This window comes from Mustela nivalis (assembly GCF_964662115.1).
Source record: "Mustela nivalis genome assembly, chromosome: 2".
Classification (NCBI taxonomy): domain Eukaryota; kingdom Metazoa; phylum Chordata; class Mammalia; order Carnivora; family Mustelidae; genus Mustela; species Mustela nivalis.
The window spans coordinates 99,552,559-99,576,322 of NC_139021.1; the positions used below are offsets into that span (position 1 = coordinate 99,552,559).

General features: G+C 36.5%; 1 protein-coding gene across 5 annotated transcripts in view; it reads right to left on the reverse strand.

The window, feature by feature from the left end:
* The window catches only part of LYST (lysosomal trafficking regulator), a 172,458-nt gene that overhangs the window by 83,262 nt on the left and 65,432 nt on the right, over positions 1 to 23,764 (reverse strand). For all 5 annotated transcript variants that reach the window (XM_082720726.1, XM_082720724.1, XM_082720722.1 and 2 more), the window contains 8 exons: positions 21,805 to 21,965; positions 20,507 to 20,697; positions 17,896 to 18,141; positions 14,404 to 14,577; positions 13,308 to 13,457; positions 9,169 to 9,306; positions 4,812 to 5,010; positions 2,437 to 2,568 (listed from right to left, as the gene is read on the reverse strand). In XM_082720726.1, coding sequence (XP_082576852.1) covers positions 2,437 to 2,568; positions 4,812 to 5,010; positions 9,169 to 9,306; positions 13,308 to 13,457; positions 14,404 to 14,577; positions 17,896 to 18,141; positions 20,507 to 20,697; positions 21,805 to 21,965 — 1,391 coding nt within the window. The remainder of the gene's footprint in view (positions 1 to 2,436; positions 2,569 to 4,811; positions 5,011 to 9,168; positions 9,307 to 13,307; positions 13,458 to 14,403; positions 14,578 to 17,895; positions 18,142 to 20,506; positions 20,698 to 21,804; positions 21,966 to 23,764) is intronic.

A 23,764-nucleotide genomic window follows, 5' to 3' on the forward strand; every position in this document is an offset into this window, starting at 1 on the left:
ACAACCATAGCAGTGACCCATTTATCCAGCTATGTTAGAAGAATCTCTATAGGCCAATGTTCCTAGTAATAGTGCTTCAAATTCTCAAGTCCTCAAACTATTTTTTCTTTTAACTACTTTTTATTAAAATCTTCCAAAAATATATGTGTTTTCCTGTCTCCATAACAAAACACAGTGGTGACTGAATGATTCAAGGTCATTAGGATTAATGGCTCTACTGTAGTCAACTTAAGTGAATTAAGTGAAAATTTACTTCAGGCTGGCAATCACTAGGATACAGTTTGAGATAGTGGAAAAGCACGGGCTTTGCAACAAAATATAACTGGATTCAAGTGATAGTTCTTTTTTATTTTAAGGATTTTATTTATTTAAGAGAGCACAAGCACGGGATATATATATATCTCAAATATATACTAATACATAACAATTATATTAATTATTATTGTTAGTTTCTAAAAATGTAAAAGGATGGTTCAGAATATCTACTTGGCAAGACTGTTTTAAGGATTCAGTGTGATCATATTTGTGATGCTCCCAGCATAGTGTCTGGCATATAATAGGTGCTCAATAAACAGTAGTAATACTCATACTTGTTACAATTACTAGACTAAATGGCCCTAGACTATTCTGTCTCTTGTCCATTTCTGTAGTCACTTCTTGATGCTATTAGGGAGAAGCAATAGTTTTTTGACTTCCCATATACCTATCCAGTTTGCTTTTAATACTCTATGTAAGGAGAGACAGAGAAATCACTGTCGCTCTAAGTGCACGGGATAAAGCGACTGCTGTTCACGGAGTGGTTTATGAGCCAGCAGCATGGGGGACCTGCAAACACTACCCGTGTGACTGCAGCACATGCACATTCTCAGGCTCCACCCTGGACCTCCTGAATAGCACGTATGAGGAAGGGACCCAATGATCTGTGCTTTAACAAGCTCCGCAGGTATTTCTTTTGCCTAGGAAAACTTGAGAAACACTGATATAAAGTAAACATGCACTGGATGAACTGTTTTAGAGCACAGGCTTTTTGGCAATAATAGCTCCATAGGTCAGAAGTTTTTCCTAGTTGTTTCTGCATTTTGGCTGGAGGGCTAAGGTTGCCAAAAGATTCTGTTCAAAAGACCTGGGAAAAAAAGGAGGCAATGATTGTATTTGAAAATGTTTTAGAGTGATGCACAATGATTTTTAAGAATAGAAATTTCTGGGACACCTTGGTGGCTCAGTCAGTTAAGCAGCTACCTTTGGCTTAGGTCATGATCCTGGGGTCCTGGGATCAGGCCCTGCATCGGGCTCCCTGCTCAGTGGGGAGCCTGCTTCTCCCTCTGCCTGCTCTGCCTGCTGTTCCCCTGCTAGTGCTCAATCTCTCTCTGACAAATAAATAAAATCTTAAAAAAAAAAAAGAATAGTCATTTCCTATGAAATTCCAAATAAAACTAACTAAAACATATCCATGCTCTCTAGAAGAGAACAGCTATCAGAAAAGGAAAAGATACACAGCCAGTTCGCAACTAGGAGACGTGTACCTATTTTTTTTTTTTTCTCTATAAAAAGTAGAGATGAGGTAGTCTGTTAAGTTAGGAAGACAGAACATACTGTACACTTAAAAGACCTGAATATACTTGCTATAGAAATAGAAGAGGGAACTGATTTTGAACATACTGAGGAACAACAGAGCAGCATTAAAAAACCAGCTACAGTTGGAGACCCTCGTAAAGACACGAATTCTCTCCAGCAGCTTTCGGCAGTACAAGAACAGATGGAGGCAAGGTTGGGGCTTTTAAGGTCAAGAATGCCAAAATGCCAGAAGGAAAATAAAGCTGAAGGCAGTATCAGGAAAATGACTGGTTAATGGGATCTAGGCTGGATGGGGAAACAGGCAGTAAGGAACATTGGATGGTGATGAAGTAACCAGAAAGATAGGAGGTTGTTATCAGAGAGTGGGATACTGGAGTTTCAGAGCGGGGAAGTATTCTTGATGATGATGAAACCCACGCATACTGGTAGATAAAGTAGAAGGAAAGGTCCTGATAGTCCAAGAACGAGAGGCTGGAGTACTGGCTGGTCATTGTCAAGAATGATGTTTAGGCAGAAAGGAGAGAGTAAGCCAAGCAAAACATTTGAAGAAAATGGGAAAATAAATTTAAAAATTTAATGACTGTAGTAAAAGGAGACGGAGAATTCCAGAGCAAGACAGCATGCACCTCTTCTGTTTCCTAATTCTCTAGAGTATCTCTTGTTATACTGAGTGTGAGCTCCTGACCCCAGAAAGTAATGAAATGCATTCCTTAAATATATTCTACAATTTTGTTTTAGTTTTCCATTTATTTGATCTGAATGTCACATATATCATACTGTGAAAACATGCACAATTTATTTATCTGCTAATATTCAGAACTGTATCAGGAAGGGTTACACTTTCATTATCATTATGCTTACCTTCAGGCGGTGAAGCAGTAAAACCGGATGGGCTTATTACCATAAATTCAGGGCTAGGAACAGACTTTCCTCCACTGCTAGAATGTCTCAGGTACATGATAGACTGTACTTTCTCCTGAAAGATCTTGCCATCTATAACCAAAAAATTTTTCAGACAGTAAAATTTTTTAAAGATAAAATGAGAATATAATTTTAAAAGTAAATCATTAAATATAAATTTTTACAAAAGATATTCAAAGTGAAAAAATGTGACATGTTTTATACTAACGCACATTTGTTATACAAGCACACGCTGTATCATTCCTTATATGCAGATTGTTACTGTGCTTGCCACATTAACTCTTATTTTCTTCGAATTGCAACTATACTTAGTTATTTTATTTCTATAATTTAGCAGCTAACTGTTCACTCCTTGAGGAAAGAACTATTTCCTATATTTTTATATATCCCTTTCAATGTCCAATATGACTCCAAAATGAGTACCTCCAGCTTAATTTTCCTTTCTGAGCTGACTCAGACTTGTAGAATTGATTTCTTAAATGCACCCCACATGCCACAAATCTAAATATGAATCCTCTTTCTGCCCTAAACCCAGTCCTTCTGATGTGTCCTCTGGTTCATCTGGCGGAAGCATCCATTTCCTAAGTAGAAGTCAGGATTCACCCTTGATCGTTACCTTTCCTTTATCCATGTGAAGTCTGTCTACAGTTTCTGCTGACCCAACTCTGCTGCGTAAAGGCCTCTGCCCCCAGCACAAGGCTATAACACAGGTGCTTACTAACTCTCACCTGGAGGCCTGTCACACACTTCTAAACAGTATCAGTGATGGACATCTGGTCACCCTCAAATCTTCACAGCTTTTGGAATTCTATCAAATGCCAATCCCTGCTAAGAAACTTCCAGTGGGGTCTCTGTTGCCTCCTTACCACTGTGGATAAAGCCCAAGCTTCCTGTCTATGGGAATCTCTGTGATCTGCCTCCAGATCCCTTCAAGCCTTCTTTCCGCCATGATACTTTCACAGCACCCATTTCTGACAGCTCCCAATCAAGCTGCTTGCTTTGTTTGGAGGTCCCTGCCCTTCAACTCCTCCACAACCCTTAAGCAGGCATCACCCCCTCCAGGAAATACCTCCTCACCAGGTTCTGTGCTTCCAGAAAACAAAGTATTTCTCACTGTGCTTTCCACACAATGTCATTACCTGTTTATGTCTCTTTCCCCTCAACTAGGCTGTAAGCTTAGTATGGGAGTGGAGCACATTTTACTCATCTTTGCAACTAACACTGTTTCTAGAATCTTGACAGTACTTTATTTCCTAAATGTGTGCTGAATCGAACACAAAGTCATGTTGTCTGCTTTCATTTGGATTTTTACTGCCGTTGAATCATTTTATTCATTTATTACATTCCTAAATGCCTGTTTTACAACCAGTTTTCCTCTCTAAATTTACTACCTAGTTTTCTCATAGGTATATTCTTGCTTGCTTTTTTTCCACATTACATTTTCCTGGTTCTTTTAAAACTCTGATTATTCCATCTTTCTCATATACTAATTACTCTTTCCTTAGGTCTAGACTTTGCTTCCTTCTCTTTCACTCTCTCTCTATACGTCAATGGTCTCATCTCATCTCAGAGCTTCAACTCCCTTCTATGTGGGTAGTTTCTCTTTCCTGAATTTTACTGCAGTAATTTAATTCCATCATATTTCTTTGCTCAAAACAAACAAACATAACAAAATGAAACCCTTCAGTGACCCCTAAATAAATATAAGTTCAAATTTTCTGGCCTCATATTCAAGGACCCATTTACTATGACCTTAGGGGAAAAACTAAATAAGTGACAGCCCTAAACTATATTTATGGTATATGTTTCTCAAGATCCTTTACAGACCCTTATACTTGGGTAAAATTCATCATTCTTTATTTTCTCTATTTTTTCTCCCTTTAAGTTATTCTCTTCACCTGGAATGCTAATTCTCCAATATACCTACCAAATTCTACCTAAATTCTTCAATGCCCATGTCAGATATAGAATCTATTAAATATTCTTTCTCCACAGCTGTCTGACAAGACCCTCACTCTTCTAAAAATCTCATCAGTCCTTCTTTTGAATCTAGTAGGTACTTACCAGACAGTTTTTGACTATCTTAATTTGTGTATCTGTCCGCTCTCTCCTCTCAGCAGTGGCACTCTGCAGGCAGAGACCATGTCTGGTTCACTCTAGAGCCCTCTCCCCTGTCCCGATCCCAGTCTGTAATTAGGGTACTTTCTGGCACACAGAAGTCAGCCAATGAGTCTCAAACAAATGTGGATTGAGTGGGAAGAAAAATAATGAAAATTGGGACAGCCAATAATCCAACAAAAAATGATTATACCTACCTATGTGCAAAGAAAAGTAGAAGTTTGTGGGGTTGTGACAAACGTAAGTATTAGTAGGTGGGTGAACTGCTAAAAGGAAATTGAAGATAATTGTCAATAATTCCAAATCTGGAGGAGATCCAAGGACTTCTGCTATAATTTTCACAAATGATCTACAAACCTCTCGGGGCATGGAGGTAAGATGCCCCTCTTTGTGTTCCTGGAAAAATAAAAATCAAACTCTCTTTAGATTTAAAGAGATTTAAAGAGAACTGTCAACTTAACTAACATTTTTCATTTAAGCGATAGCTCCTTTTAAGACAGAATTGTGCTGGTTTATTACTCTAGTCTGACCATATTTACCATACAACGGATTTGCTACTTCCCAATTCAACCAATCCTGCCATGAAAAATTCATTAAAACCAATGGCACCTTACTTCTAGCTAGTTTATCTTAATTAACAAGGCAAAGTTATATTATGGCAAACACTAACATGGCTCAGAAGCCAAACCCCTGAGCTTTGCATTTCGGCTTCCCCGCTCACTAGAAGGGTGATTTGGGGCATACTTAACATCTCCAAGCCTCAGTTCATCTTGAGTATGGGAATGATCCTGTTACTTCGCTGGGCTGTCATAAAAGATTAAATGACACAGACTTTTGGAAGAGCACCTCACATATAGGAAGCCCTATAGAAATGCTAGCTAAGAACCATACTATTGCGACTACTATCTCTGTACTACTACGATGGGATCACAAGGAGAAATGCCTGATAGACAAAACTGACTACAGTACTACTGTGTGTGCCAGTTAACAAAGCTCTTTCTCACAACAGCTCTGAGAGGTTGAGCCTTCACTTCTAGATTGTGAAGCGCAAAGTGATTATACAATTACCTTAAACCACACCAAAAACATGTAAGTAGTGCAGCTGTAACTCACACCCACACCTCTGAACCCTTTCTGCGGTATCATCGATTGCCTGGTATTAAGAGACCTGGAGAATGCCAGGCAATCACTAGACATAAAGAAAGGAATAACTAAATTTTTTATACTCTCCAACTCCACCCCCCACGAGGGAGCAGTTGGGCTCTAGATCAAGACTGTGATACACCCAAAAAATGATACATCTCTACACCCACTTTCCTTCATTTGTTCTTGTGTAATTGCTGCATCAATGCTGATTCTGCCACAGCCATCGGCCTTTTTTTCAGAATCGTGTCCCTGGTGTCTTCCCCCTTCCTGGTCACCACCCCAGCCGCTCATTCCCAAGACCATCCCAGGCCATGTGCCCTCAATCTTGTATTTTCCACTAACCCTTTACAAATAGTCACTGGTATCCCACTTAATTAAGAAAAAAAAAAAAATCCCCTGGGCTACCTGGGTGGCACAGTTAGTTAAATGTCTCACTCTTGGTTTTGGCTCAGGTCGTGATCTTTGGCTGTAAGATCAAGCCCTGTGTTGGGCTCCATGCATAGCATGGATAAATGCATAGCATGGATAAATGCATAGCATGAAGCCTGCTTAAAATTAAAAAAAAAAAAAAAAAGATTCTCTCCTCCTCTCTCCTTTGCCCCTCCCCTCACTCTTTCTTTAAAAAAAAAAAAAAAAAAAAAATCCCTTAACTTGAACTTTGGGAGCCTTTTGTTAACTTTCTGTTTCTCTTTTCTTTCACTGCTAAACTTTTTAATCATTATTTATTCTCATTGCCTCCAATAAATCCACCACATGTGCTAACTAAAGTCCCCAAAACTTAATTCTTGCCCTCTTCATTCTACTGAAACTGTGTGGGTCATTAAGAATTTCTGTCAGTAGCCCTTTACTTGTCCATATCTTCTTTGAACTTCCCCCATTATTTGGGTCTGGAGACCACCTTTTCTTCCCCCCTCTGCCACTCTTGGCTTTCACGTTGCTGTTTCCTGACTCTTCTCTAAGCTCTTTGCTTACTCTTTCTACATCTTTCAACAGTTTCTTTTTCATGTTTCATACCTGAAAATGGACATTTCCAGAGGTGTAAGCCACAGCCCTCTACGATTCTTTCACTACACTGTTTATCTTGTGGTGCTTACCTGTCTCTGTGGCTTCAATGTAGACAGCACCCCATCTGTCCCCCTCATCTGTCCCTCTCATCTGTCTCCTTAGTTCCAATCTCGCACATCTAAGTGTCCAGTGGTCACAGCCGCTGAACGCCCCACTGTAATCTCAGAGGCAGAATGAATAAGCTATAAAAACTTGTGTGTTCAATTCCTTCTTTCATGATGCTATCATCCTTCTTGTCTCCCAGGTGGAAATTTTGCATTATATATTTCATTTCTCCTGCAGCTCCTATTAGATAGAATCAAGCCCTATTAATTCTCTTTACAATCTCCTTCCTATTTGCTCTCTACTTTTACACTCCCTTTTCTATCAGCTGACTTCAGGTTCTTTACACTGTACCCATGAACTAATGAAGCTGCCCTATACCCAATATACTATCAATTTATCAATCTTTCTTAAATACTCTGAGATGCTATAAAGACAACAATTAAGTTCATTTCTTTATACACTTCCTACAATACCTAACATAAAACAAAAAACTGTTGATTTGATAATGGGCTCTTTGAATAAAGAAGGATGAAGAAATATACTTTTGAGGAAAAGGAATTGGTACCTTGATTTTTCTAGCATTTTTATAAATATATGGAAATGAGAATATATATAGAAATCTGGTTTACAGGTGTTACTTTTCTGACATGGAAAGACTGAATAGAAACTTCACACTGTCTCACGAACTCCTTGAAAATTAGCAGGTTTCAAAATGGATATACAAAGAAATTGATTTAAATAAAAATTGCTGTGTAAATGTTACATAAACTATTCAGCAAGCAAGGGGCCTCAAAGTTCACCGTATTGTATTCTTGAAGAAAGAAGTCTAATTCACCACATGGCCCAAGAAAGGCAATAAAATGTGTTGTTGTTTTTTTTTTAAGAATTCATTCATTTAACAAATATTTATTGGGTTCCTGTTATGTGCCAGGTATTGGAGTTACAGTGTGATCAAGAAAAAAAAAATCTGCTGGAGGGGAGTGAAGTAGGAAGGAATAAAGTAACTGGGTGATGGACATTAAGGAGGGCATATGATGTAATGGACACTGGGTAAAAGACTGATGAATCACTGAATTCTACCTCTGAAGCTAATAGAACACTATACGTTAATTAATTGAATTTAAATTTTAAAAAAGAAAAAGAAAAAAACATATCCTTGTCCTCAGCAGGTTTACAGAGGGAAATAAACCATAATTTCAGAAATAATGACATGACACTAACAAATGCAGATGCGTGGAGCAAGTCAGAGGAAGGGCGATGGAGGATAGATAGAGAAGGGAGAGGGCTTCTCTCAGGAAGCAAATTTAAAGTGGAGATAGGAAGGAGAAGCAGGAGGTGGCCAGATGGAAAGAAAAGGATCAGTAACTTCTCAATGAGAAAAACTATCATGTGCCCTGAGGCAGGAGAAAGACTCACTGGTTTAAGAAAGAGAACAAAAGCCAGGGGCTTTTTCTTGCAGTGGCACGAGATAAGGCTGGTGCAGTGACCAGAGCACACGGGCTCTCTTTAGAATCTGTCACTGATTCTGGATTTTGTCCCAAGTACAATGGGAAGCACTGGTGTCATCCAAACAAAGGCACTCAAACATAAATATTACTGCTCCCAGGGAACATCTGAACTTATCTGATCTAATAAAGTTCTACTAGATACCTCAATGAAAAAACAAACGACCTTGAAAAATATTCTCGTACACTGATCAGCGATAAAAGGACATCTGTGAAGGCAGAGCAAAAGACTTAACTAGAGGCCAGGTCATAGCACAGACACTACTGGTGAACTGAGTGTGCCACTTTTTCATATAATACTTCAGATATATTTTTGATATGCTACTTCTAGTACACATAATAGATCTTCAGCAAATACAAACTTATTAAAACAAAACATACTTGCACTTGTTATTTAAGGAATGTGGGATTTAAGTTTTAGTTAGCAATAATCATGCCTTGATTAACCTCACTGGCCACCATACTGCCACTATGCAAAGCTCACAAGAAGTTAAAATTTTGCTATTGTTGATATTCAAGAGATGACAAAATTATTATTATATCCCAACATGGAGACATCGCAAAAATCAGTAGTTGTTGTTCTTTTCTAATCGAGTTAGGAATGATGGAAGTGTGAACGTCAAGCTCTATGCGGCAGGGTTGAGAAGAAAGAATGCAGGTGAATAGGGAAAATGGAGAAGAGAAAAAAAACCCTTCCATTGAAAATTCCACAAAAATTTGAGTTCACAGTACTGAGTTACTAAACATATAATTGCAGAAAATATCTCCCAAAGTAAAGTTACATGAAAAGTACCTGCAAAACCTGACAAGTCAGCAGAAAGTGATGGACCACTTGGGCTTTCAGTAACTGCTTGATATTAAAGACCTGCTGATGGTGATCTGCTCTGATGAGGACTTCTAGAGCCGCAAGCAGCATTTCCCAAGCTCCTAGCTGAGAAAGCAAACACACACCAGTCAGCACATGGTTAATGAAAAACATGCTTTCTGCTTTTATAAGACATATATCAGTCTATCACTGTGTATATTAAGGGTCAAAGATTAAATTTATGTGAAAAAGAAAACCTTAAAATTTACTCCACACTATTGTTATTAATATATTTTTTAAATCAATAGCTCATTTCTAAATACTTATGTTGAATGCAATATTGTATTAGGTGCTTCAGTACATTAACTTTTCTGTGACATTATCTAATAACATGGTATTTTCAAGAGATGAATTTTCATGAGGGATTTATTCGATAGAGAAACATATTATCAATGTAATTGTTTATAAATAATTTATTTTCAAAGAGCATTACTAAAAATGCATAAACTTCTATAATTTGTGTATACAGCATTAAATAATTTTAGAACAAATTGCACTAAATTGAAAAAACTCAGACAATGTGAAAATTCTGCATTTTTTGATTGATTTACTTTTAAGTCCAAATAATAGAATTCTGTGCATGATTACTGTGTATTTTCAAACATCTTTTTAAGGTGACTGATTCTCGCATGTAGAATCAATCTTAAGTTGAAAGAGGAACCTTCTATAGACAACTAATATTGAAAGATAATCTCCATCTCATCTTATTGTCCCAAATAACCTTTCAGCAAAGCTGTTAACAGAAGACAAAATAAACTGGTTTGGGCTGGAGGTCTTGCTACTTCTCTTGCCATTATTTGATGGTAACGAACAATGAAAAGACCAAGGAATTGACAGATTTAAGACTATTGTTACAACCACGGCCTCTCTCTTCATAAGACAGGGGTCAAGATGCCCTAGAAGAACAAGGCATATGAGAACTGGAGCGCAAGGCAGCCCAAGTATGAAAACTTGATTGAAAAATAGTACCAAATAGAATAGTGGCAATGTAAACAACCAAAACCAAAAGACAATCTCAGTTAAAAATTATTCACTAAGAAAGAAAACCTTACTGCATTACTATTGAATTCAGTAAAAAAATGTTTTGTTTTTTAATAAACCACCCCAAATTAGCATCCTCTTTTGAAATATTAACTAAAACAACTCTTGGCCATTTGGTTAGGTTCAGTCTCCCGATCTACAACTGAGCTGTTTACTGTATACTTTATATTTATGCTGCCTTTGTGCATTTACATGGGCTATCACCATGCAGTTGCTTTTTCCTCATGCAATCTCACACATATTTTTATGCATACACATATATGGTTATTTTTTATTCTAAAAGTGAGAATTTATTTGGGAGGAGAAAAGAAATCATGACAAATTACAAAGTTTTAAAAATTGCTAAGTACCATAAAGTCCAGAAAAAAGCAATAGTTCAGTTAGCTGCTTGTACTGCTTATACTTTCCCCGACGTGGGGCTGCATATTCTTCAATTGCTTTTTTTTTCTTTTTTTAAATTTCTTTTTTCTTTAATTGTTTTTTTCATTTTTGCATATTTTTGCATATTTCTTTTTTCTTTAATTGCTTTTTCTTTCTTTTGAAGAATAATTTGTTTCAGGTACACAACTTAGTGATTCAATATTTATATACATTACAAAGTCATTATCACAAGAAATTCACTTACCATCCATCACTGTACTAAGTTGTTATCATATTATTGGCTATATTTCCTATGCTGTACCTTACATCCCCATGTCTTATTTATTTTATAACTGGAAGACTGTACTTTCTTATAACAATACTTTTGTAATATAATTTTCTATAGGAAGATTAAAAAAATAATTCTGTCTCTAGCATGACTGGTCAAAATTTATCTTTATTAATAATAGATTATAAAGGTTTCTTCCAGATTCCCAACCCATTATTGATAATGAGTAAATATGGGGGGAACATTGATAAATTAAGGAATAACTGATAATCTAAAAAATTCTAAAGCTATATACTTTAGTCTTTAATTAGGTTGGATGGTAATGTTGTTATCTTTAAATAGCTATAGAAAATGTATAGTCTACCCTAGAACCAAGGAGCTTATAAGAACCTATACCATGTTTTGAACTAGAGCATCAGGTGCCTGGGTGGCTCAGTTGGTTGAGTGTCTAGCTCTTGATGTTGGGCCAGGTGTTAATCTCAGGGTTGTGAGATGGAGCCTTACATTGGGCTCCACACTAGGCATGGAGACTACTTCAAAAACAAATAAACAAAAAAGGCCCCCCCCCCCCAAAAAAAAAACCCTAAAAAATCTAGGGCAGAAAGTAAATATCTCTGTATTCGTTCCTTGGCTGGGTCCTTGTGAAGAAGACCAGTGCATCCATCCAGTTGTTGAGGTGCTGTGCCTAGACCTAAGATCAACCATGTTCCTCAACTTATACCTGTAATGAAGCCAAGACTTCATAGCCTTGCCCTAAACACCCTGAATCAACTCTGTGACTCCTGGGCAACTTGGCTGCCCTGCTCAGCAGTGTGTACATTTCTCTCTCTTTGACTCAACTCTCCAGATTCTTCTTAGCAGGATCCCCTCTGAATATTTATGGTAAATGCAAGTCCCAGCACGTTTGAATGAGCTCCATGTTCTCCAGCCTGACTACTGCTCTAGCTATTTCTAGTTAGGCCAAGTTCTGATCCTAACCCCCAGCTCAGCATTACCCATGGCTGCTCGAAAACTTGCACAGAAAATAATCTCCACATTTCTATTTATAATCAACATTACATCAACATTACATTGAAGGAATAAGTTTGTTCTGTTCTTCAGAAGAATGATTAGATGAATATTTAAAAGTACATGTCTCTTTGTGCAGCAAAGGAAACAATCAACCTATGGAGTAGCTGAACCTATAGAATGGGAGAAAGTATCTGCAAACACGTGTCAGCAGAGGGATTAATATCTAGAACACACACAGAACTCCTACAACTACATAACAACAACATAAATCAAATAATCCATTTTAATAATGGGTAGAGAACTTGAACAGACATTTCTCCAAAGCAAACACACAAATGTCCAACAAGTATATGAAAAGATACTCATCATCACTAAATATCAGGGAAATGCCAATCAAAACCACAATAAAATATCATCTCATACCCAATAAGATGGCCACTACCAAAAACCCAAATATAATTGTTGGCAAGGATGTGAAGAAATTAGAACCCTTGAACCTTGGTTGTGGGATTGTAAAATGGTACAGTTCTTATGGAAAATACTTTACAGGTTCCTTGCAAAATAAAAAATAGAATTACTATATGATTCAGCAATCCCACTTCTGGTTATATAGCCAAAAGAACTGAAAAGAGGATCTCAAAGAAACATTCACACACCTATGTGCATTACAGTGATAGTCACATAATCCAATATATGGAAGCAATCCAAATGGGATAAAGCAATCTAAAAGGGATAAAGAAAATGTAGTATATACTTACAATGGGTATTGTTCAGTGTTACAAAGAAATCTTGTCGTATACTATAATGCAAGTGAATATTTGGGACATACACTAAGTGAAATAAACCAATCATAGAAAGACAAATACTGAATGATTACACTTCCATGACATACCTAAAGTAATCAAACTCATAGAAACAGAAAATAGGTGGCTGCCAGGGACTGGGGTGGGGGGCAGGAGAAATAGGGGTAGTTGTTCAATGGGGATAGTTTCAGTAAAGCAAGATGAAAATATTCTAGATATCTGCTGTACAACAGAGTGTAGATAGTTAATACTGTCCTGCACACTTAAAAATTGCTAAGAGGGTCATTTATGTCAGATGTTTTTACCACATGGGGGTGCCTGAGTGGCTCAACTGGTTAAGCATCTGACTCTTCATTTTGGCTCAGGTCATGATCTCATGGTCATGAGAGTGAGCCCCACATTGCATGCAGCTTTGCACTCAGCAGGAAGTGTACTTGAGATTCTCTCTAACTCCCTCTCCCTCTGCCCTTCCTCCCACTCACACGTGCGTGCACATGAGCACTCTCTCTCGAATAAATAAATAAATAAATCTTTTAAAAAATAAAATAAATAAAAACACATGCCTTGGCTTTGTTCCATATCTTCCAGTCAAGCAATAGCTCCTCTAGCAGTTTAACATCTTGGATTATAGCATTAGACTCCACATCCAACTTAAACTCCCCATTCTCATTGACATGAATAATATCTTCACCACAGCAGCCTTCAAGAAGGGTCTATGGAAAATTAGCATTAATACAAGATGCATTAATTGCTGATTAATCCAAAAATTCAACAGAAACATTAAGCTTTCAATCTTAGCAGTCATAACATTAAATTCAAAGGAAAACTAGTGAATAATTCAGTATTACAGAGAGTATCTTTAATTTGTTTTGCAAAACAATTCAAATTAGAAAAATATAAACTTTCAAATATTTGTAAATGATAATTCAGTTTCAAACATAGGTAAAATTAACCCTCTATTTTTATTTTTTATTTTTATTTGTTTTCTTATTTTTTAAATTCAATGAAACTGTTAGGCTTTAAAAACTTTTACAAAAAGTACTAAGGATTCATGCCATGAATGTATGGATCTTGATATTTCAAGGAGTGGGGGTTGAGGGCATAGGTGGAGTCTTTTGTCTTACTACTAGAACCCTCAGAGAGAAACAGTTTCACTATGTTACCAAATGCTTTTATCTAAAAAGGTATTTAAATATATGATGATAGCTAGATCAAAATAAAAATTAATACAGCTTTAGAAAACTAACTCTCTAGAAGCATTGCCTACTGGAAGTAGATTAATACTAGGTATCCAGAGAACTGGGTTCTCCTCCGTAACTGGGAGCTGAGGCAAACGTCTCCGTGGATCTTAATTCCTCAATCTACAGAATGAGGGGCCCTAAGAGACAGCGCCAGTGCATCCAGATCAAAAATTCTGAGTTAATTTTTTTCTCTCACTCTCTTAAAATGATTTAAACAAGACAAAAATGTAATCATGTACATGATGAAGAAAACTAGAAGAGTATCTTAGTTTGATTAAATATACACTGTTGAGTTTCCTTCATTTTCTTCAGGAATAACTGAAACACAAAATTCTATTGTTGGAAGACTAATGAAGAGAGAAGTATCATTGCATATAAATAATGCATATGAATAAGAATAAATTTTATGAGGACATACCTTCAAAACATGAAAGCCAACAATGCATTTTTGTTTAATCAACACCTGATGAATCATGGAAAGTCCATTACAATTTTCTAATTCATGTATTCTCTGTTGGTTATATTTAGTTAATGAAAGTATAACTCTCAGTGCTAATGCTTGAGTTTCTTCACAGCTGCTGAGTTCCACAACCTAAAAAATATACATATTTTAATTTACTGAGAGAAAAATTTAACATGTATGATTACTATTAAAGAACATCAATCTATCAGTTTTATTTGAAAGCTATTTTTTTGCTCACACTTTCCTTATTATTTAAGCACTATAATAAACAAAAATGAAAGACATAAATCCCATGATCTTTAGTTTCTTAAATATACTAGAAAAATAAACTAAAATAACATTCACAACTGTTTAAGTCAGTACCATTTTATTAGTGATCTGAAATGTCAGCAAAATCCATCAGGTTTTTGATTAGTCCATCAACAAACAGACTCTGCATTACATGGTGTGGGAGGCAACAAAGAAGTAAAAGGCATGATATTTATCCCCAGTAGGGCCTACTATCTAGTCAAAAGATAAGATATATATATAAACCACAGATTTACCTTGTCCCTCAATTAAACCAATGCTTTCTGGCAACTACTTTATATGAAACACACATCTTATTATCATGACTAAAGGCAAAGAAGAGGGTGCCTGGGTGGCTCAGTTGGTTAAGCAACTGCCTTTGGCTCAGGTTATGATCCTGGAGTCCCAGGATCAAGTCCCACATCAGGCTCCCTGCTCAGCAGGAAGTCTGCTTCTCCCTTTGACCCTCCCTCTTCATGATCTCTCTCTCTCTCAAATAAATAATAAAAATAGAATCTCTCAAAAAAAAAAAAACAAAAAACAAAGAAGAATGAGATACGAGTGTTACAAGGGCACAGAAACTATTTTTTACTCTACTCTGCTTGGGTTAGTGAAGGATAAATAGAGAGAAGATGACTTGGAAAGATGACAGAATCCTGGAAAGAAGGAACAGCGGGTGGCTGGGAGTGAGAGACAGGAGAGGGGTAAAGGTCTAAAGCCAGAAGCTCCTGGTACAGCGAGGAGGCTGCAAGTTGCCCATTTGGCTGGATGGCAGACATCCAGTTTAAAAGGCAGCCTATGCATGCAAGGTTTTTAAGGAGATTAAATTTTATTTTTGTAGGAGAGGAGGAAAAATAGTGAAAAAAGATCCCAAGTTTTGAGTGTGACAACATACTTTAGGATTCTTATTGACAAGATCCTAAATTGGTACAAAAAAAGATTAACCATTTTCTCTAGGATCTAGTTACTGTGTAACAGTAATTATAACAAAATTACATTTAGTATCTTGATGAAAGAAGGAAAGCCAATGATATACATTTTAAAATTATACAAAGCTATAAAAGTTAGTCATGAAATGCTGATGAGGAGTTAAAAAGCTTTTAATTTTGGAGGACAGGGTGTGGTACATAAACAATGAATCTTGGGATACTGAAAAATAAAATTTAAAAAATCCTTAAATACTATAGGAAAATCTACTAGATATTGGATGCAAAACATTTTTGAAAAAGAAGAAAAAAACAGTTTAGAGTATGGTGAGTCAATGCTGACAAAATATTTATAAGAACAGTAATAATATGAAATTAAGACAAACTGAGGGTTGCCAGGGGGAGGGTGCTTGGGTTAGGGACATTAGGAAGGGTATGTGCTAGGGTGAGTGCTGTGAAGTGTGTAAACCTGGCAATTCACAGACCTGTACCCCTGGGGTTAATAATTAATTATATGTTAATGAAAAATAAAAAATTAATTTAAAAAAAGAACAGTAATGATAATATCAGACACTGATGTGCTCCTTATTGCAAAATCAATCAGAGGTGATAGTCCCATCGAGCAAAGCAAGCCAGTTAAGGAGACTGTAAAAACTGGGGAATGCTGCAGAAGTTACACCTAGGAATAAAATTCTGAGAATGAAAGAAGATCAAGGCAGCTTTAGTTAACAAGGAAGTGGACCTTCAGGAAGGAGAGATGATTAGTACCATTTGTACCCCCTATTTAGAATTTTAGCAATCCCTGTAAACAATCAGTATATACTTATTTACTGTCTATTTTACATCAGAAAAGATATCGTCCCTGCCCTAAGATGACAAAGTAGAACAGATAATAAACAATTTATTCTAATATAGTACTCATGACATCAAACGTTTTTCTTTCTAAAGATTTTATTTTTGGGGCGCCTGGGTGGCTCAGTGCTGTTTAAGCCTCTGCCTTCGGCTTGGGTCATGATCTCAGGGTCCTGGGATCGAGCCCCGCATCGGGCTCTCTGCTCAGCAGGGAGCCTGCTTCCCCTTCTCTCTTTGCCTGCCTCTCTGCCTACTTGTGATCTCTGTCTATCAAATAAATAAATAAAAATCTTAAAAAAATTTTTTTTTATTTTTCTTTATTTGACAGAGAGAGAGATCACAAGTTGGCAGGCAGAGAGGGGAAAGCAGACACCCTGCTGAGCAGAGAGCCCAATGTGGGCCTGTATCCAAGGACCCTGAGATCATGACCCTCATGGCAGAGGCTTAACCCACTGAGCCACCCAGGTGCCCCAACACCAAACTTTTTATATTTCTCCTTCTCTTTAAAAAAAACTTCAAACAAACTCAAATTATTTTTTGTACTTATTTGCTGACCCTTGTTTTTTTCCATGCATCTGGAAGCTTGGGAAAAACAAGTTTCACAAACCATATTTTAAAGAATATATTCCTGGGGCACCTGGGTGGCAGGTGGTTTAAGTGTCTGACTCTTGGTCCTGGTCTCAGGGTTGTGAGATCAAGTCCCTCGACAGACTCTGTGCTCAGTAGGGAGCCTGTTTAAGTCTCCCTTTCCTTCTGCCTCTCCCTCTGCCCCTCCCCTGTGCTCTCTCTTTCTTTCAAATAAATCTTAAAAAAAAAAAAAAAAGAATACATTCCTTACCTATGGCCATACTACCTTGAACGTGTCCAATTGTCCAAAGAACACCTTTCTTCTTTTGGTTACTATAGCATGTATTTGTTTTCTCATTGACAATTTTAATCTTATACATTTACTTACTTATTTAAATGTAATCTCTACACCCAATGTGGGGCTTGAACTCATTACCCTGATATTAAGAATCGGACACTGTACCCACTGAGTCAGCCATGCATCCCATTAAATCTTGTACATTCAAATATTTAATTGTTCTAATTACATTTCTAGATAATAGAAAACCTCTAAAATCTCTACAATTAACAGAAACTTTGACCATGTGTGGCAGAAAGCTTGATGACATCCTTTTTTTTAAAAATTTTTTCAATTTATTTATTTTCAGAAAAACAGTATTGCTTGATGACATCCTAAAAAATATGTAATTTTATCTTAAAAGTTTAATGTAGTTGACTTATAAACTTTTTGTAATTAAAAAAAAAAACCACTGGAATTTATTAGTATTAAAGAAAAAGTTTCTCTTCAGACAAAACTCTAATCAGTGATTCTTACCCTAGCAAAGAGAAAAACAAATATACCAGTTCCACCAATCTCGTGTAGAACTCCTTGAATAGTTTTACATTCAGTAGGCCGGAGATTCTTTAGATGATGAGGTTCTAACAAAATGCTCTGCACTTCTTTTGAGCTGAAGGGTCTTTGAGAGAGTTGGGTTTTCATCTGACCTTTAAGTCTAATAACTGGCTCATAGATGGTATACTGAGCAGGACAGTTAGTGGTATAAACAACTGAAAGACTTTCCTGAAACACAAATATTTTCCTTTAGTAACTAAACAAAATTTAAAAAGTAAGGTATCAACCAACAAATAAATATTTCAAAGTGAAAAGGTGCCCAACAAATTGTTTTCTTTGACAGACATCACACTAAATAAAGGTAAACATGAGGAGCAAGGTGGCTCTCCAGACAGGAAAAGATCAGTTTCAATTAGCAGTGACCAATAATAGAAACCTTGTCAAGGCTGAGAAAGATTCCAGCTTTAACCATTGTAGAATAAACATGAAATTATACTTCCTATTGCTACTAAGAACAGCTGAGTCTTATACCACACTCATTTCATACCAGGCAATGTTGTTTGCACTTACAAATATTAACCAATCATTACAACCCCAAGAGATGGGGACTCTGGGTCAATGAATTCAAAATTTTTGCCTTGAATGTCTTCACAGGCTGGCTACTCATTCAACAGTGACTGTAAGCCAGATCTTTCTACTAGAATAAAATTCCAGACTATCATCATTCCTAACAAAAACTGAAAAGAATTTACAAAATTTCTCCCCCCAGAGGGTCATTTCCATCAGGTTCTGACTTCAGGTAGGGAGCTCAGGCTCAGGGAAATCATGTGCTGAGGTCCGTGTCTTTGCACAGAGGCTGTGGGGGCTTTGGGCTTTGATCGCTTTCAACCACGGCGGTTTAAATAGTTTCATCCAGACATCATCTGGCACATCTGCATACCAACTAACACGACTACACAGTCTACAGTACATGATTATGCCGGGCAAAACAGACCCTTCAACCTTCGAGAGTTTTCATCAGGAGGCTGACAAAATGTTCACCTGCCTGAGACGAGCCCCACCTGGTACCAGCACCTTGATGGACCTTCCGCTCATGACATCAGAATCCCCCAGTTACTAAACCATGCTAAAACGGTTTCTAAAAAGAGTTTTAATATTAAACCCTTTGAATTTTCGTTTGTGATAATTTATGTTAAATTTTATGACTAATATAATTCTTTTCAAGCAAAATAAAAGGATTAAGGTAATTTTGTGTGTGAAAACTAATGGAGTACCCGGAAACCAGAGCAGTTAGATTATTATTTGAACAAATGCCAGCTGTGTGAACTCCTTGGTCTCCCTAACAAGGATCCCGTGCTGATCCCGAACCAGCTGCATCAGCATCATCTGGGATTTGTTACAAACTCAAGTTCCTAGGCCACACTTCAGACCTTACTGAATCTGAGACTCTGGCCCAGCAATCTGTTTTAACAAGTCCTCTGAGTGACTCTGATGCATGCTCAGGTTTGAGGAACAATTCCCTTGAGCATGTTTTCTCAATGGTGAGGCATTTGGGATAATTCTTCACGGCATAATACTGCCCTTGCGAGGTGGGACATCTAGCATCCCTGACCACTGCTCAGAGTGGACTGCCACAGTGCCCCTAGCCCCCCATTCTTAAACACTCCCCAGGGAGAAAAAGACTGTATGCACAATATCAGATCGTTAGCTAAATTCTATAGGCATCTACACTCTGGATACTTGACCACAGACACATATTTAATACCACTTAAGACCTACCTGTGTTTTACAACGTATCTACACTAGCATTTCTCTTTTCCTTTAGTCAAATGTTACAGCTTTAAAAAAGGATTTATTCTGATTATGAGATATATATCTCATTAACAACAAAATACATTCCAAACTAGTAGTCTTCTTCAAATAAAAATGACCTCTGACCCCTAACCATACCTCTTACAAGAAGCAAGAGAAGGCCAGTTCACAGCTAGATCTACCAATTTTTCATAGATCTTCTAAGACAAAGGCTCAGCTTTCTAGTTGCTATAATGAAAAATATCCCCCCAGGTTCCTAAATTGTATAACTAGAACAAAATATTATAATAATGCATAAAAAACAATCCAAGAACCTCATATAAGCAGAGTTAGCAATATTTTGAAAGCCAAATTCCTGCGTGTTACTGATATTAAAGAATATTCTAAAATCTGAATATATGTAATTAAAACTAATATTATAAAATAAAAATCAGTATTCATTTATAAATATGGAAATGAAATGTAATGAACAATATTTTTTAGGCTAACATGTATTTTCACTATATCATAAATATTTTACTTGAATGACTCAGAGGTGTAAACTAAACTCATACTTAGCATAGAAATATAGTTCTAAGGTAAAGGGAATAAAAATTTGAAACCTGAAAACAAATTCTGGGTATATCAATTTTTTTTAAGAAAAAGCCATGTTCTTAGAGAGCAAAAATAGTGAGAAAGAAAGAAGAAACACTTTAGAAGTTTAATTCATAGCTAATTACACATTTAATAAACATATATTATCAGTTACTATAAAGTTAAAACTTATAAAATGAAAACTTACAATTAAGAGACCAATGTCCACTTCTTTCTTGGTCATAAAAAGTTCTCTGATTTGCTCACATTGCAAAATTTCTTTATTAATATATTTGGAGTAGTCATTCACAGGCTTGCCATATTTGCATGGCATTATAGATGTATGGTTGGGTCCACAAGCATATAGATAAAAGGCCTCTTGTGAATCAATCTTAGCTCCTGAACAGAAAAAAAAAAAAAAAAGTTACTTATTTCTATCACTCCAATGAGAATTATTTTAAACCTTTATTTTTATTTATTTGAGAAAAAGGATGTGCAAGGGGAGGGGAAGAGGGGGAAACAGATTCCTTGCTGAGCAGAGAGCCAGAGTGAGGCTTGATCCCAGGACCCTGATCATGACCTGAGCTAAAGGCAGATGCTTAACCAACTGAGCCACCCAGACACCCCTGACTAGAATTTTTCATAAGCAGCAAGAAATCATGAATTAATTTTTTCTGCCAAATTCTTTCATCTCTATAAAATTGATAAAGTCTCAAGCTCCAAATTGGAGTCATGAGTAAGCAACCTACACCAGCTACGGATGGAAAGTGAGTAAATAGATATAAGGTTAACTGTGAAGCTTGTGATAAAATAAAATCATAAAATTCTATTTGTTCCTTAGAGAACAGTTATTTTGGTTTTGTTCTGCCTTTTTTTTTTAAGTAAATGGAAACTATACTTCAGTAAATTCTTTTTTAAAATAAATGTGGATTAATGTCTCTACACTTCAGTAAATCCTTTTCTAAAATAAATGTGGACTGACGTCTCTATTCCTTCTACCCGTCTGTTCAATAAACACTGCCTGACTGCTATTACGTGCCAGGCTTAGTGAGATAGATATAAATTTTAGAACATGTATTTCTTTTTTTCCTAAAATTTGATATTTTTGTAGAATATTCTAAAATTACAAGAAAGAGAATCATTCTAAGTTTACTTGTCATAATATTGCATTTTCCAGGATTATAAAACAAAGTTAATTTAACATAAGCTTTCTTTTTTGGGGGGATAGGGGTTGGGGTATGATGTATCCCCTACATGAAATGTATATATCAATTGTAAGCAGCATCTCAATTACAAAACAAACAAACAAACAACAACAAAAAGAAGCATCTCAATATAAAAATGTTAAAATATTTTTAAAAGTGCATCTTGGTATCTAGATAATATAGTACTTATTAAGTATCAAGGAAGGAACAGGAATTACTATCTTATCCAGTATAATTTACTAGTTTAATACTTGTTAATTGAAAAAAAAAATTAGAAATCCTTTGAAGGAGAAAAATATACCATTGAAGAGGAGTAAATTTCCCAGGTCCCATTTTCCAGCCAATTGCAAAAACTCTTCTTGGGATGATAAACAATGGCCAATCATGCAAAATGTCTTATTGCTGTCAGATGACAGACTTGTTCTTCTTGGAAGCACAAAATCCAAAGTAACATCAGGTTTCCTACATTAAAAACAAAGTTAAGTCAATTATTTCAGTGACCTAAGTATTTTGCAAGCATGAATGTATAATAATGGGAAATTCTTTAGCAGTTTTCTTGGTTCAGCAGCACAGTGCCGGAGATAGGAAGAAAGAGAACGGGTTTTGCGGTCTCCTGATCCACGGTGCTGGCAATACCCAAACCCCAGTGAGGGGAGCGGAACAGCGAGGCCTGCTAGTCTTGCAGCAGCCATGGGAAGTGGGACCGGACATGTTATGCCAAGTTTTCTTTGTCACTGAGTTCTGCGCCTTTCTGATTTACAGATACAAACTGACCACCTCCCCCTAATTTTTCTAAGAAGTCCCCCACCATGGTAAGCCATTCCTAAAATTTCTTCTTTGAAGCCTTGAAAGACCACTCAGAAAAAGATGATTACCTCTTCAGGTTTGGTTCTCCCTAGCCACTGACGAGCCAGTGCTTTCTGCATTTTCTATTCTTTCCACGCTTAGTCACAGAGCTTTTGATTAGTCTCTTGTATTTACAGAAATCCTTATAAAAGAGTAGGAAAAGGAAAACTAATGCTTTCTCAAAGAGATACACACATGATGAGAGGATGTCATCATCTGGTTGGAAGTGCAGAGTACCAAGCTTTGCCCATATTCGGAGAATGTTTTAGGTTCCATAATAAGATAATGATGGTAACTTACGAAGGGGGAGTTCATAAACAAGATGGTGTGCTTAGCTGTCAACGAGAAATTTCACATTGGTGTATCTATTTATTTAAACACTCTTCCCTAAGGCTTTCTGTTTCATAGTTAACATGTAAATATACGATTTTGATAGAAACATTTTCTGATAAAGATGTATGATAACTTTTATTTTTTTTAAATTGAGGTGTAACTGACAAACACCATTACAGTGAGGTATTTTCTATTGCCCGCATCTTTCTTGAACCAAATATGTTGCTGTGACTGAAACACTACTGCCACCTATTGGCAGCATGACTTCATACAATTTTTTTTTTAAATTTTTAATTTTTTATAAACATATATTTTTATCCCCAGGTGTACAGGTCTGTGAATCGCCAGGTTTACACACTTCACAGTACTCACCATAGCACATACCCTCCCCAATGTCCATAACCCCAGCCCCCTTCTCCCAACTCCCATCCCTCCAGCAAACCTCAGTTTGTTTTGTGAGACTAAAAGTCACTTATGGTTTGTCTCCAGTTTTTAAGGGTAAAGAAAGCTGCTTTACAAGATGAAATTGACAAATATTAAGTATCCACCATGTGCCATATATTCCTACCACATTTGTGGGCTCATCATTAAATCACAACATAAACTACTAATAACTTGTTTTTCAGTGTTATAATGTATTAAACATTTTCTCTTGAAATATATTATTTACAGAAATTATGCTATTAGTTCAGAAAATATTAAAGATAGTACCAAATTTAAATCAAGGGAATAATATAATTGTCCTGGTCACTTGCTTTTCAGTCTACTAACAGATGAAATCATTACTTACTTTGTACCAAATGGCAAAAAATTCCTTTAAAGTAATGTAGGAATATGTGAATGAAGAGACTATGCTCACTAACTCTCTACAGTGAACATCTAAATTCTCCTATACCTGTTACATGGTCTGATTCGGAAGAAGGCTGTGGGGGTGGGAAAACTTCAGGTTCTAAAGCATGGGCTGTATCTAAGTTCAAGGCTCAGCTGTATTCTTCTGGCATGACTTTACTCCATTCTGGGTCTCAACTGTCTCATATGTAAAATAGAGGAAACAATATACCTACTTCCTGGTGTTGTCAGGA